Source organism: Triturus cristatus, chromosome 12 (assembly GCF_964204655.1).
Source record: "Triturus cristatus chromosome 12, aTriCri1.1, whole genome shotgun sequence".
Classification (NCBI taxonomy): domain Eukaryota; kingdom Metazoa; phylum Chordata; class Amphibia; order Caudata; family Salamandridae; genus Triturus; species Triturus cristatus.
In genome coordinates this window covers 745,319,060-745,331,800 of record NC_140595.1, presented here as the reverse complement: position 1 = coordinate 745,331,800, position 12,741 = coordinate 745,319,060, and the positions used below count along the sequence as shown (strand labels likewise).

General features: G+C 38.5%; 1 protein-coding gene across 1 annotated transcript in view; it reads left to right on the top strand.

Moving 5' to 3' along the window:
• LOC146782660 (extracellular calcium-sensing receptor-like) overlaps nt 1-12,741 on the top strand; it is a 115,046-nt gene that overhangs the window by 26,811 nt on the left and 75,494 nt on the right. The window contains exons 2-6 of the mRNA XM_085637162.1: nt 668-903; nt 6,449-6,740; nt 7,668-8,513; nt 9,460-9,687; nt 9,996-10,119. Of these exons, the coding sequence (XP_085493288.1) occupies nt 668-903; nt 6,449-6,740; nt 7,668-8,513; nt 9,460-9,687; nt 9,996-10,119 (1,726 nt within the window). The remainder of the gene's footprint in view (nt 1-667; nt 904-6,448; nt 6,741-7,667; nt 8,514-9,459; nt 9,688-9,995; nt 10,120-12,741) is intronic.

The window sequence follows — 12,741 nt, the reverse complement described above, 5'->3', positions numbered from 1 at the left end:
AGGAGTTATGAGTGTAGAGTGTCCTAATTATTGCTTGAAAATACGGAGGAAAGTGTTAAGTCATGATGAAGCAAGAGGCATCTTAAATACTGGAAGCAATAAAGGCCAGGGATGAAGGCACTCCAAATGGCCTTGTAAATCCACTCATTTAGCAAACTTTTCAAGGACTATGTTTGAGCCATTCAAAGTGGAAATTACGATTTTATTCAGCCAAACTCAACAAGGACTTTCCATCATGCTAGAGCCCAACTATAAATCCTTGATCCAAGTCTACCCAATATATGCAGGCAGGTTGATCCGAAGAAGTGTGACTGAATACACCAACTATCCTTTTCGTGCAGGTCGATATTCCTACTTTAAATTACTTTCAGGCATTTATCCTTTTTAAATAATATTCTATTTCTATTTTCTATCCTCCCTTTCTTCTTTTATATTTTATCTCTGTTTTTATTTCTATGTGTTTATGTAATCGTCATAATGTGGCCAGACACCAATAATACATTGATAACTTTTAAATTATAGGCCAAGACTGGTTAAGTATGTCTGGTTGAAACATTCTTGCCTATGACATTTTCTTATGTTGCTAGACTTATCCAACTATGTAGCATACCTTTATAGTTGATTGTGATGTTTTTCTTCTTGTTTTGCCTATATTCTCTTGTTGAAGTTAAAACACTTCCTGGTGCATTTCTCTACTACAATGCTGTTTCTTTCTGTCCTCTTGATGATACCTCACGTTCTCAACCATGTGGATGCCTTGGGGTGCGCTCTGAGGAACCTGGAAGAAAGCCTCTTTAGAAAAGAAGGAGATCTCCTGATTGGAGGAATAATTCCAGTCAACATTCAGTGGCAGGAGCCTGCTACTCCATTCCATGATCCAGACCAGCTTATCCGCTGCAGCACGTGAGTGCACAACTGTGTCTGATCTCATATTTATCTCAGTGTGGCCTTTCCATTATATTATATATTATATTTATGAGATCTAGCTGGCTTCTATCATCAGTTACAATCTGTGATTCCTTATTTAGGATTAAGCGGCCGATTATAATGGCGGGCGGATCGCCACCGCCCGCATTGCAATGCCGCCATGGAAAGGCTCATGGTCTTTGCTGTTGGGGCCACGTAGCGGGCCCCCAGGGTGTTCGGGGATGGGGGTGTACATGGGAGGTACCTATGGTACATCCCCTCATTGCCATGCACTACGTGGGAGGCACCACGTGGTGCCTGCCATGTAGTTCATGGCAATGCCTTGCACAGTCCATTTACTCTGTGAGTGGGTCTGCAGCCAGCAGATCCACCTGCAATGTAAAGGGGCCAGGATGCGCCTGCCAGTGTGGCGGGTGCATCCCAATTTACATGGCGGGACCGCCGAGACTTCGGCCGGCGATCCCTGGCTCCCTTACGGTGGTGGGCCCACTTTGTCCGCCCATCATCGTAATGGACCCCTAAGTTAGGTTCACTGATAGAATATTGACCCCCAAAATATCCCCATACACAAATATAAAGTTATGAATATCGATGTCAAAAATGTCGAAAACCTATATTTATAGTGGTAAGTACAAAAATATTGAGAAAACAAATATCAATGTAAAAAATATTGTTGCACAAAATATCGATTCCAATATATGTATGAAAAATATTTTTTTTAAATATTAAAATTAACTTTTAAAAATTCATTAGATTTAATATACATTTTAACAAATATAACAAAAAAATTTAAATAAAAAATGTAAACATACGTATATGAAATTTATTTTAATTTATTTTATAATTGTATATATAAATATACATATATATATATATATATACATACACCAATAACATAAAATCCAATGAAAAAACATTATATTATAAATTAAAACATTAGGGGCCAAATGTACGACCAATTTTAGCATGCGCAAACGGGTTAGCGACCTTTTTGCGCATACTAAAATTGGAATGGCCATGTACTTACACAATTTAGCAAGTCGCAATTAAAATTGCGACTCGCAAAAAAGTGTTTAGAGACACGCTATTTGGAAGGGGAGTTCCCTTTGAAATAGCGACTCACTAAGCCATGTACAAATGTTTTGCGACTGCAATTGGGGTTGCAAAACACTCGCAAATTACCACCCTCTTGAAGAGGGTGGTATTTGGGTTCGCAAATGGGAAGGGTTCCCCAGGGGACCCCTTCCCCTTTGTGAGAGGCTCTGCAATTTTTGTTTAAGGGCAGGCAGTGGTCCCAAGGACCACTACCTGCACTTAATAAATGCAACAAAAACGTTTCATTTTTGTTATTCAAACGCAGCCCCTTTTCCCTCATGGAAAATGGGCTGCATAAAAAAAAATGCTCTATTTAAAAACAGTCACGGACATGGTGATCTGCTGAGCCCAGCAAACCACCATACCTGGGAGGGCCTGTCATTCCCAATGTGCTCGCAAATTGTGAGAGGCTCATTAATATTCATGAGCCTCGCAATTTGCTACTCCATTGGGAATCACAAACAGTGTTAAACACACTGTTGTACAACCAGTTTTGCGACTCACAAATTGTGAGTCGCAATTGCGACACAATTTGCGAGTTGCAAAATTGCTGGTAATACATCTGGCCCGTAACTATTTAGAAGTCTTTAAACTTAAATTTTCCACTTCAGTGGGTGCAAGAGTAGGGAAAGTGTTGTATACCGGAGGGGTAAAAATTACTATTCTCACTTCAGTGAGTTCAACAGTAGGGAAAGTATTGGTGGCGGAGGGGTAGAAAATACTATTCCCACTCCAGTGAGTGCAACAGTAGGGAAAGTGTTGGATAGCGGAGGGGTAAAAATTACTATTCCCACTCCAGTGACTGCAACAGTAGGGAAAGTGTTGGATAGCGCAGGAATAAAAATAGACTATTCCCACTCCAATGAGTGCAACAGTAGGGAAAGTATTGGATAGCGGAGGGGTAAAAATTACTATTCCCACTCCAGTGAGTGCAACAGTAGGGGAAATGTTGGATAGGGGAGGGGGAAAAATTACTATTTCCACTCTAGTGTGTGCAAAAGTAGGAAATGTGTTGGATAGCGGAGGGGTAAAAGTTACTATGCCCACTCCAGTTAATGCAATGGTAGGGAAAGTGTTGGATAGCGGAGGAATAAAAATTGACTATTCCCACTCCAGCGAGTGCAACAGTAGGGAAAGTGTTGGATAGCGGAGGGGTAAAACTTACTATTCCCACTCCAGTGACTGCAACAGTAGTGAAAGTGTTGGATAGCGGAGGGGTAGAAAATAGTATTCTCGCTCCAGTTAGTACAACAGTAGGGAAAGCATTTGATAGCGGAGGGGTAAAAATTATTATTTCCACTTCAGTGAGTGCAACAGTTGGGAAAGTGTTGGATAGCAGAGGAATAAAAATGACAATTCCCACTCCAGTGAGTGCAACAGTAGGGAAAGCGTTTGATAGCGGAGGGGTAAAAATTACTATTTCCACTTCAGTGAGTTCAACAGTTGGGAAAGTGTTGGATAGCAGAGGGGTAGAAAATACTATTCCCACTCCAGTTAGTACAACACTAGGGAAAGTGTTGGATAGTGGAGGGGTAAAAATTAATATTCCCACTCCAGTCAGTTCAAAATTAAAAACAAACAAAATATCACCAAAACAAAATATTAAAAAATAAAAGAAATAAAAATATATAAAGATATTTTAAAAATCTGAAATAATGAAACATAATATAATGTGAAAAAGATATGACAAAAACGTACATTTTTTATATTAAATAAATGTAAAAATAATTTACAAACAAATAACTGTTTAGTCAGATATGATGTATAAACATATTACATTTAATCTTTTTTTATATCCAACCCTATAGCACCACAATTCACAACACACATCTAATTTTAAAAAAATACGTACCTCCATAATTAACATAATTAACTATCAATTAAAGAAAAAGTATTAATTACAAAACAAATTAAAACAGATTAAAATGAATTTACTCCCGAAACATTACACCTATAAAACCAAAACTCCCACCCTTATATACCCCACAACCCACTCAAAAAAAGAACACAAATACCATAATTAATAACCAATTAATTAATTATATTAATTAACAACCAATTAATAATTAATTCATAATAAATGACTTCCCACAATTAGCACTATAAAATCTAAATTAAATAAATATTACTAAATAAAAACATTATCATTAATTAATTATAATTAATTTACTTCCCACCCTATTCCCCTAAAAAACCCACAACCTGCAACGGAACAAAAAAATGCAAAATGTAATTTAAATAAAATTGATAACTACTAACACATATATTAAAAAACAAAAACAATACTTATACAAAAAAATAGATCACATCCATTTAAGATACATACTAAAATACATAATACTACTTGAAAAATCGATATTTTAAACTACTATATTTTTGCAAACAATATTAATGACTTCGATATTTCTAAAAATGATATTTCTTACCTTAAATTCAATATCCTGGGCGACGATATTCTTGCTGTCGATATTTCTGTGTCACAATATTTCCAACTCGATATTTGTGTAAGTCGACATTCCCAACTCGATATTCTGTCTGCATACCTGTTAAACATGTTATGTTATATATAGTGAACAACTCACCCGATTACTATTCTGAGGTTCTTTACATGTGTTGCCAGTAAGGGGATTGGTCCGAACTTCCAATGACAGATGGAGTCTCACAACAAGGTGTCTTTGCCAAGGATGACTACTTCCATCTTGCATGTGTAGAGCTTGAGGCAGGGGTTTTCCTCCATCTGGTGACCACGGCTGTCCAGGCGGAGGAAATATTCCTGGTGTTTAATGTGTTGACAGAGGGGGAGAGTATGAGCTTAGTGTGGTCAGCGTAGGATATGATGTTAATTCAATGGGTTCGGATGATGCTGGTGAGTGGGGTCATGTAGGTGTTAAACAGAGCAGGGCAGAGTGAGGATCCTTGTGGAAATCCACAGATGACTTGAAGGGGACCAGGATGAATGATTTATTGCAGCCAGTCAGGAAGGAGCAAATCTTTGGGACTTGGATGCCAGCTTTGTGCAGTCGTTAGATTAGGATATGGTGGGAGACAGTGTCAAAGCTTCAGAAAGATCCATTAGGATGAGTGCCACCTCTATCTGTGATCATCTGGACATAATCCATGGCAGCGATGAGGGTGGTGTCTGTACTGTGGTTGGGCCTGAATCCAGATTGAGCACAATTGAGGAGGTGGTTATCAGCGAGGTGGGTAGCTAGGTGTTTTGTCCATCACGTTTTCTGTTACTTTTGCCAGGTAGGGTAGCAGGGAAACAGACTGGTAGTTGGCTAGCATCTTCTGGCCTGCTGTGGGTTTCTTGAGGAGGGGAAGGACTGTGGCATGTTTCCAGTAGCCCAAATAGGTGGCTATGATAACTGAGTCATTCAGTATTGAGGTCAGCGTTGCGGTGATGGGTCCAGTCTAGTTACATTCTCAAGTGATTAAGGTGACCAATTGCCATATCACTAGGAAGAAAACCGATATGATAACATACATACTGCTACCACTTATAACTTCTAAAAAAGCCCAATATTTTTGCTTTAGAGACCCCAGGAGCAACCAATGAAAGCCAGGTCAGTAGGCATGACAACACCTCTCTGCTCGGTGGAATGAGCTGAACATTGTGACCTGCTGGGTGCCGAATGTTCAATGGATCCCCTTGAAGAAACATTTCATGGATCTAAAGACAGAGAGAGATCAGAACACAGTGGAGCATAACGTCGGGCAGGAATAATTAGTCACACCTTTTCATGGGACCTCAAAGACATACTAACTACAAACAACAATCAGAAATTCCTTAATACGTGTTGTAAATGACATAAGTATCAACATTATTGTTGGCTGAGTTTCATACCCATGCACTAAGCATTATTAGGATGCTTAAAATCACAAGGCTTACTAATGTATAGGAAAGTTGGAGTATAGATGAAATATGTGTTAGGGGTTTCCGTTAGCTTAAAACAATACAGTTAAATATTTAATAGTGTAAGTTGAATGATAATAGTAACCCACTTATTGAACCAACAAAAGAATACACAGATGGCATATTAAAGGTTGCTTGCATCTAGAAAAATATGTGAACATAAATGTTAATGCACTCCACAGTCCTTAGCATTCTTTTACTTGAATAATACTCAGCATCATGGCCTAAAAGAGTACCTATTTCAATCTAAATTAAATGTATCAGAAGGAACAAAGTTTACTACAATTGAGTTCAATATATATCATACTGTACATTTCAAATCTTTCATTATGCACAAGTCACAAAACTGCTGATTTTGGATTAGGATCACAAGGCCCATCTGATGTGCCTATTTGGTTTGCATGTAATATCCTCCCTATCTGTCAGTGGTTGATTCTTGTAGTTAATAGTACCATTAATTATTTTAATATAATTGTTTTCTGAGACATGTTATCTTTCTGTTCAATTCAGATTTAGTGTCCGGGCCTATGGTTGGGTCCTTGCCCTGGTGTTCGCTGTCAACGAAATAAACCAAGAACAGTGGCTTCTCCCCAACATCACCCTGGGTTTCCTCATCTATGACACATGTCAGTCACTAGTGAGAGCTCTGCAGGGCACAGTGCAGATGTTGACAGGGAAGAAGAAGCCAATTCTGAACTACCAGTGTGAAAAACAATCACCCCTGACAGGCATCATTGGGGAATCACGTTCCACTGCATCATTGTCAATAGCTAGACTTCTGGGGCTATACCGATATCCTCAGGTATTATATGTTGTAATTGGACTGTGTTGAAAGTCTTAAAACAGTTGCAAACATTCTTTCATCCAATTATGGCCGTAATATCTTTACCAGTGTGGCGATGACAAAATATCTTATTTTACAAACATCTGACGAGATGTACTTAGATTACGGTTTTGAACGATGACCAGAAATTGGAGTAAACAATTGCGGTAGATGCATAGGATTGGGTCTAGCTTCCTTCAAAATGCCAATACTTCACAGACAATTATGCCACGACTTTGTAGATTCTTCCAATAATCTATGCCTACAGTGCAATCAAAAGAATCCCTGTTATCTTAGGCTGGATCATGGGATCAAGTGATCTTACCACTTTCTTTGATTTTATGATGACTGCTGAGTTTCAGTAGTAGTAATTCAGAGTAGAAGGATTCTACTGTGAAAGGGTCAGATGGATTTGATTAGGGCAGTGTCTTATTTTTGAAAATGTGTGGATGGACTATGAAAACAAAGAAGGCAACTTCTAGGAGGTGAGAAGTGGAGAAATTAGCATTTCCATTTAATTTCCTGTTCTCTGTTGATTTTTCCAAAGCCACAATAAAATGTACTGATATAGACCCTTTGTTTGCTGAGGCTAGAGTCATCATTTACTTAGTGGTGTTACTCTGGCACCTCGAGTATCCTGTTAGCCTATAGAGAGGAACTTCCTTATGGAGAATGCGGGATTGATTTGCATACTGCATTTTCTTCTTTTAGAATTCTCAGGGGGATTAAATTTGAGGTAATGCTACTCTTAAGATGTTCAAGTATTAGCCCCAGAAGATAGGAAGCACAGTATTTTGATAATGTCCTATGTTGCCTTGTCGAGGTGGGGTAAGCCATCTTCAGAGATGCACTTTTTTGTGTAAATAATATTTTGTTCATCTCACCAAAAGTATTCTTCTCTCTTAGGTGAGTTACTTTTCATCAAGCCCTCTGCTAAGTGACAAGATTCAGTTCCCTTCCTTCTTCCGAACCATTCCCAGTGATATTGCCCAGGTCCTTGGACTGGCCCAGTTGGTGGTGCACTTTGGCTGGACATGGGTGGGTATAGTGTCAAGCGACGATGACTATGGAACACTGGGATCCCAGCTCTTGAAGGAGGAGCTCCTTAGGTTTGGAGTCTGCATTGCTTTCCACAAAGCCTTCCCCATCATCCCTCTGACCATGAAAATGAGTTTCAACCTTGATGTGGTCAAGAGTTCCTCGGCTAGCATAATTATAGTCTTCTCCCCTGGACATTTTCTACTTCCAGTTATGGAAGAGCTCGCAAGACAAAATGTCACAGGTAAAGTGTGGATTGCTACTGAGGCCTGGTCAACTTCACAAAGTGTCTCAAACAAAAAGGAACTTCAACAAATGTTGAGGGGCACCATTGGGTTTGCTGTTAAGGAGGGAACTATGCCTGAGTTTGAAGAGTTCCTGCTTAGACTTCATCCTTCTACATCTACAGGTGACACATTTGTAAAACCCTTTTGGGAGCAGGCCTTTGGTTGCCAATGGGCCACCACTAAAGATAGCCACACCGTGGGCCATGTGGAACTTAATGAATCTATAAACATCTGCACTGGATCAGAAAAACTTCAACAGTTCAAAAGTCAGAATGCTGAAGAAAATGACCTGAGAATTAGCTATAGCATATACAATGCAGTTTATGTAGTGGCACATGCGTTACATGATATGTGGTTTTGCTTGCCTGGGCATGGACCATTCATCAGTAAAACCTGTGGAGACATCACAAACATCAGACCATGGCAGGTGAGCTCCAAATAAATTAGTGAATTACATGCAGATTTTGACATTAATGCAATGATTTTCAAGTATTTCAGGTAATTGGAAGCATGATGCAGGATTTTGCAAGCAGCTGGATGCCCTGAAGAAGCGACTTTGCACTGTGCTTGTCTCCCATAATATAAAAGGATATTCACAGGAAGTTTGCGTTAGGTGTATTATTTCTGTAAGTCTCTAGTGAGTTGATTTCATACTTTCTCATTCTATGTGATTTTTAGTGGGGGGCCTGCAATACTTTGGGTTACAACAACAACTGGTGAGAGGGTTACTGGTCGTCTCACAGTCTCTCTTTTATAATAGGATCAGTCTCCCTTGCAATGGAAGACTGTCTAGTAGACTCATTTGATCAGCGGTTTTAGAATATATATGTATTATGTAGCATTTGAGTGTGTAAATCAGACATACAATCTGTGCCTTTAAATGGTTTCTCCATAAGCTAGGTAATTGAACAAAGAACTTGATCTGAAATCTGCAGTTTCAGTACTGGATTATAAAATTATGCTCTCTCCTGTACAAAAGGGGAAATAAACAGATTTCTGATCAATTCTTCTTTCCCACAAACATCTGCAGGGGATTCTATTGGAAGTTTCTAATGTTGAGTTATCTGCCTTGGTAAAGGGCACTTGTTTTTTTTATTTTTTGTTGAAGAATAAATATTATTGTTGGATAGTATAAAGTATTTATCAGACACACATGCGTTCCTACCACATCCTCCATAACCCAATAATTTACTGGAGGTTCTCTGCTATCAATTTGCGCACATACTATGTGATTTGGGAAAAGCAGCATGATGTCTCAGTATCTCAAATTTAATTTGGACATAGTGTAATACTCCCTTTTAGGTGTTATTGGACACTTCAGACACATGTGCATCTACTCAGTGATCTAGCATTACTGTTCTTTTCTTCTGCAGGTTTTCCATTACATGAAGAACGTGCACTTTAAAAACAAGGAGGGAGAGAAGATTTTTTTTGACAGCAACGGCAACCCACCAGCTGTGTATGACATTGTCAACTGGCAACTGCAAACAAATGGAGAGATAATCGTTATCAAGGTTGGAAGCTTTGACTCCAGAGAATCCCATGGGAAACAGCTGTCTATCAATAGTAGTGCTATGCAATGGAACCTTCCGGATAACAAGGTAATGACTGAGAAATAGATCATAAAAATAGCATAACTATTGAGTCTTTTTCTAGACTAAAGAAAGCTTGGGACTCTGGTGTTGATCCCTTTCCCAGCTTGTTATAATAATTTAATCAAACAACATTTGTGCATCCTTGACTTTAATTGATATTCTCTGTTGAGTTTGTGAGTTCCCTTATTTGGATTTCTGCAACTAGAAGTTCAACAGACAACCACTATGGAATCTTCCACAACTATAAACCATGTTGCTAAGGGAAGATAAAAACATGAGTTCATGAAACTTTCTCCCTTGTGTGCCATTTTCAGGTGCCCCGTTCTGTTTGCAGTGAGAGCTGTACCCCTGGTTACAGAAAAGCCCCTCGGAAAGGACAACCCTTCTGCTGCTATGATTGCATTCTTTGTTCCGAAGGAGAAATTTCCAATGAAACAGGTAAATATTTTAGATAATAGCTGTATGATCTCAGGACATTTACATTGATACATTAAAGATATATCAACTTTTTGCAACAATTTGGTATATTCTCAGTGTTATTCTAAGCTGCCAGAAACATTCTTTTCTTTTTGCTAAATATGTACTCACTACCCTTCAAGCATGATTCATATTTTGGGATTTTCCTTCCCCAAAGATCTTTGAGACCTTGATAGCTTCTCAGACAAATACTTGTGTTTTCTATTTCAAAGATATGCTTTCTAAATTGAGAGAAATATCAATTGGTCATTGGGATCTCTCGAAACTCTTAGTTAGAAACGTCCTTCTCAACCAGGCAAGAGGGCAGAATGCAGAAGTTCAGCACAATAACGCAGGAGTGTAGCAGAGTTCAGTCCAGCAGAATGGCAGTGATTCAGCAGCACAGCAAATATTACCATGTTTAGGGGAGAGAGTAGAATCACTTCATCACTGGTTAGCAGTGGTAAAGTGTGCAGAGTCCTTATACCAGCAAAACCGAGGTGAGAAATGTAGAGTAGGAAGGCAAAAGGTTGGGGGGGAGACCACCCTCAGGCTGTCAGGTCTAACAAGTACATACATAGTAGTTCTATATTACCACTATATCAGTAAGGGTAACCAGCAAATTTAAATATAGGCTCTCCCTAAAATTACCAACAGACGTATCTTTATGTGTTAACTTTTTGTTTGATAATTTATCATGTACAGTGGGAAATTAATTCAACATGTGGTGGTAAACATATCCAACTGAAGAAATCAAATGTACCAATAGGCCAACTAAAATTATTATCATTGTCAATAAAATTATTCTCAAATTGTGCAGCATCTTCGCTTGCTGTTTGCCATACGTATACTAAGAAGAGCACAAATAAGACAACAATCTAGTTTCAAATGTACAAGTTCAGGAATTTCATTTCAATTACTTCTAAGGTTCAATTCATGGATTTAGTCCAGAGTTCAAAGAAACCCTACTATCTTCGACTGGATACTTAAGAATACCAAAGGTACAAAACAAAACAATGAGGTTCTTGTGTGCACATTGCAATCATTTTTGTTAAAAAATCTTCAAAAACTATTTTTTACAAGTTCAGGGTGAATCTTCTTTGACAATAAAGTGGCAGAAGTTTGTCAAATCATAAATGTCCACATCTGATTCATTATTTACTTTGCCAGGTAAGATAATTAATGAGATACGTACTTTTTATTTGACACTTCTACTGATCTCTTAAAAGAAGGTATTTCATTTCCACTCTCATAACAGTCTACTTCAATTGTCTCTGGCCCTTCTGTGATTGTTACTAACGTTAATTTTTGGATACAGTCATTTTTTTCTTCTCACAGGTTCAGGCCACGTTGATACACATTCTCATTTTCAGATTTGCTTGTGACTACTGCTGAAATTTCCTTTTCAGGACTTGGTTTGTGCTGATATCTACACCAGTAATGTATCTTACTGTAAATGGTTTTCCTCAAGCAGTTCATGATACTTGAATTTTGAGCGTCACTTTTGTCACAAACTGGGGTCTCTTTCTCTTGCTCTGTTTCTGGTTCTTCTGCTTATCCTTGATTTTAATTTTGATTGTCTGTACTCAAGCTTGACACTGTAAATCAGTGGTTGTTGTTGCCACTTCTCCATTTGTAGTCTTCGCTCTCTCTTTGTGTGAGCTGCATTGATAAACTGCTGTAGAACAGTACATTTCACAGCAGTGTTAGTCATAAGAATCACCTGGTGAGGGGCTTTCCACTTTGGCTGCATGCTACTTCACCAGCACCGGGTCACAAGACTGGATCGTATGGTGTTGGACTTCATTTGCCAGAGGTTTTGTCAAATTCAAATGATGAGAAACAGGTCTCACAACAGCAGCCATACCTTGGCAGTGATTAAACACAATGTCATAACTTATTGACACAAGTGCAGCTGAGGGGATACAAGGGATTCTCAGAGACCTCCCATTGAGCATCTCATCTGGAGAAAGGCCAATCTTTCTATCTGGAGTACTTCTAATGCCCGTTAGAACCAGTGGAAGTATATCTGGCCATTTTAAAAATGTTGAGAAACACAATTTGGCAAGTTTCAATTTTAGAGTTATGTTTATTCTCTCAACCACTGCTGATGAGTCTCTGTAACTGCAATGGAACTTCGGTTTCATTTATAAAGCTGTGCACAATAGCTTTAATAATTCATTTTCTAAAAGAGTTGTTTGTCTCAATAGAAGTGAGCATAATTAATCTAGAGATTAACCCTCTCAGTAGTACTGTCATGCTGTCACATCTCCTAGTAGAATAAGATTTCTACCATTTGATAACAAGCACATCATCACTAAAATACACCTAAGACCATTATGCCAGGCGTTCTGATGTAATCAGTCTGAATTCTCATAAATGGACCTTTAGATTTCACTATGTGACTTGAGGTCACCATTATTTTCTCTCCTGCATTGATTTTTTGACAAATAATGCAACACTGACATAAACATTCAGCTATGATCTTTGAAGCGAGGATATTACCAATATTTGTTTCTTAAGTACATTTTCATAGCGTCTTGACTTACATGAGTTGGGTCATGGTTCTTCCTGCCCATTCCTCAAGCTAGAGAGAACATATTG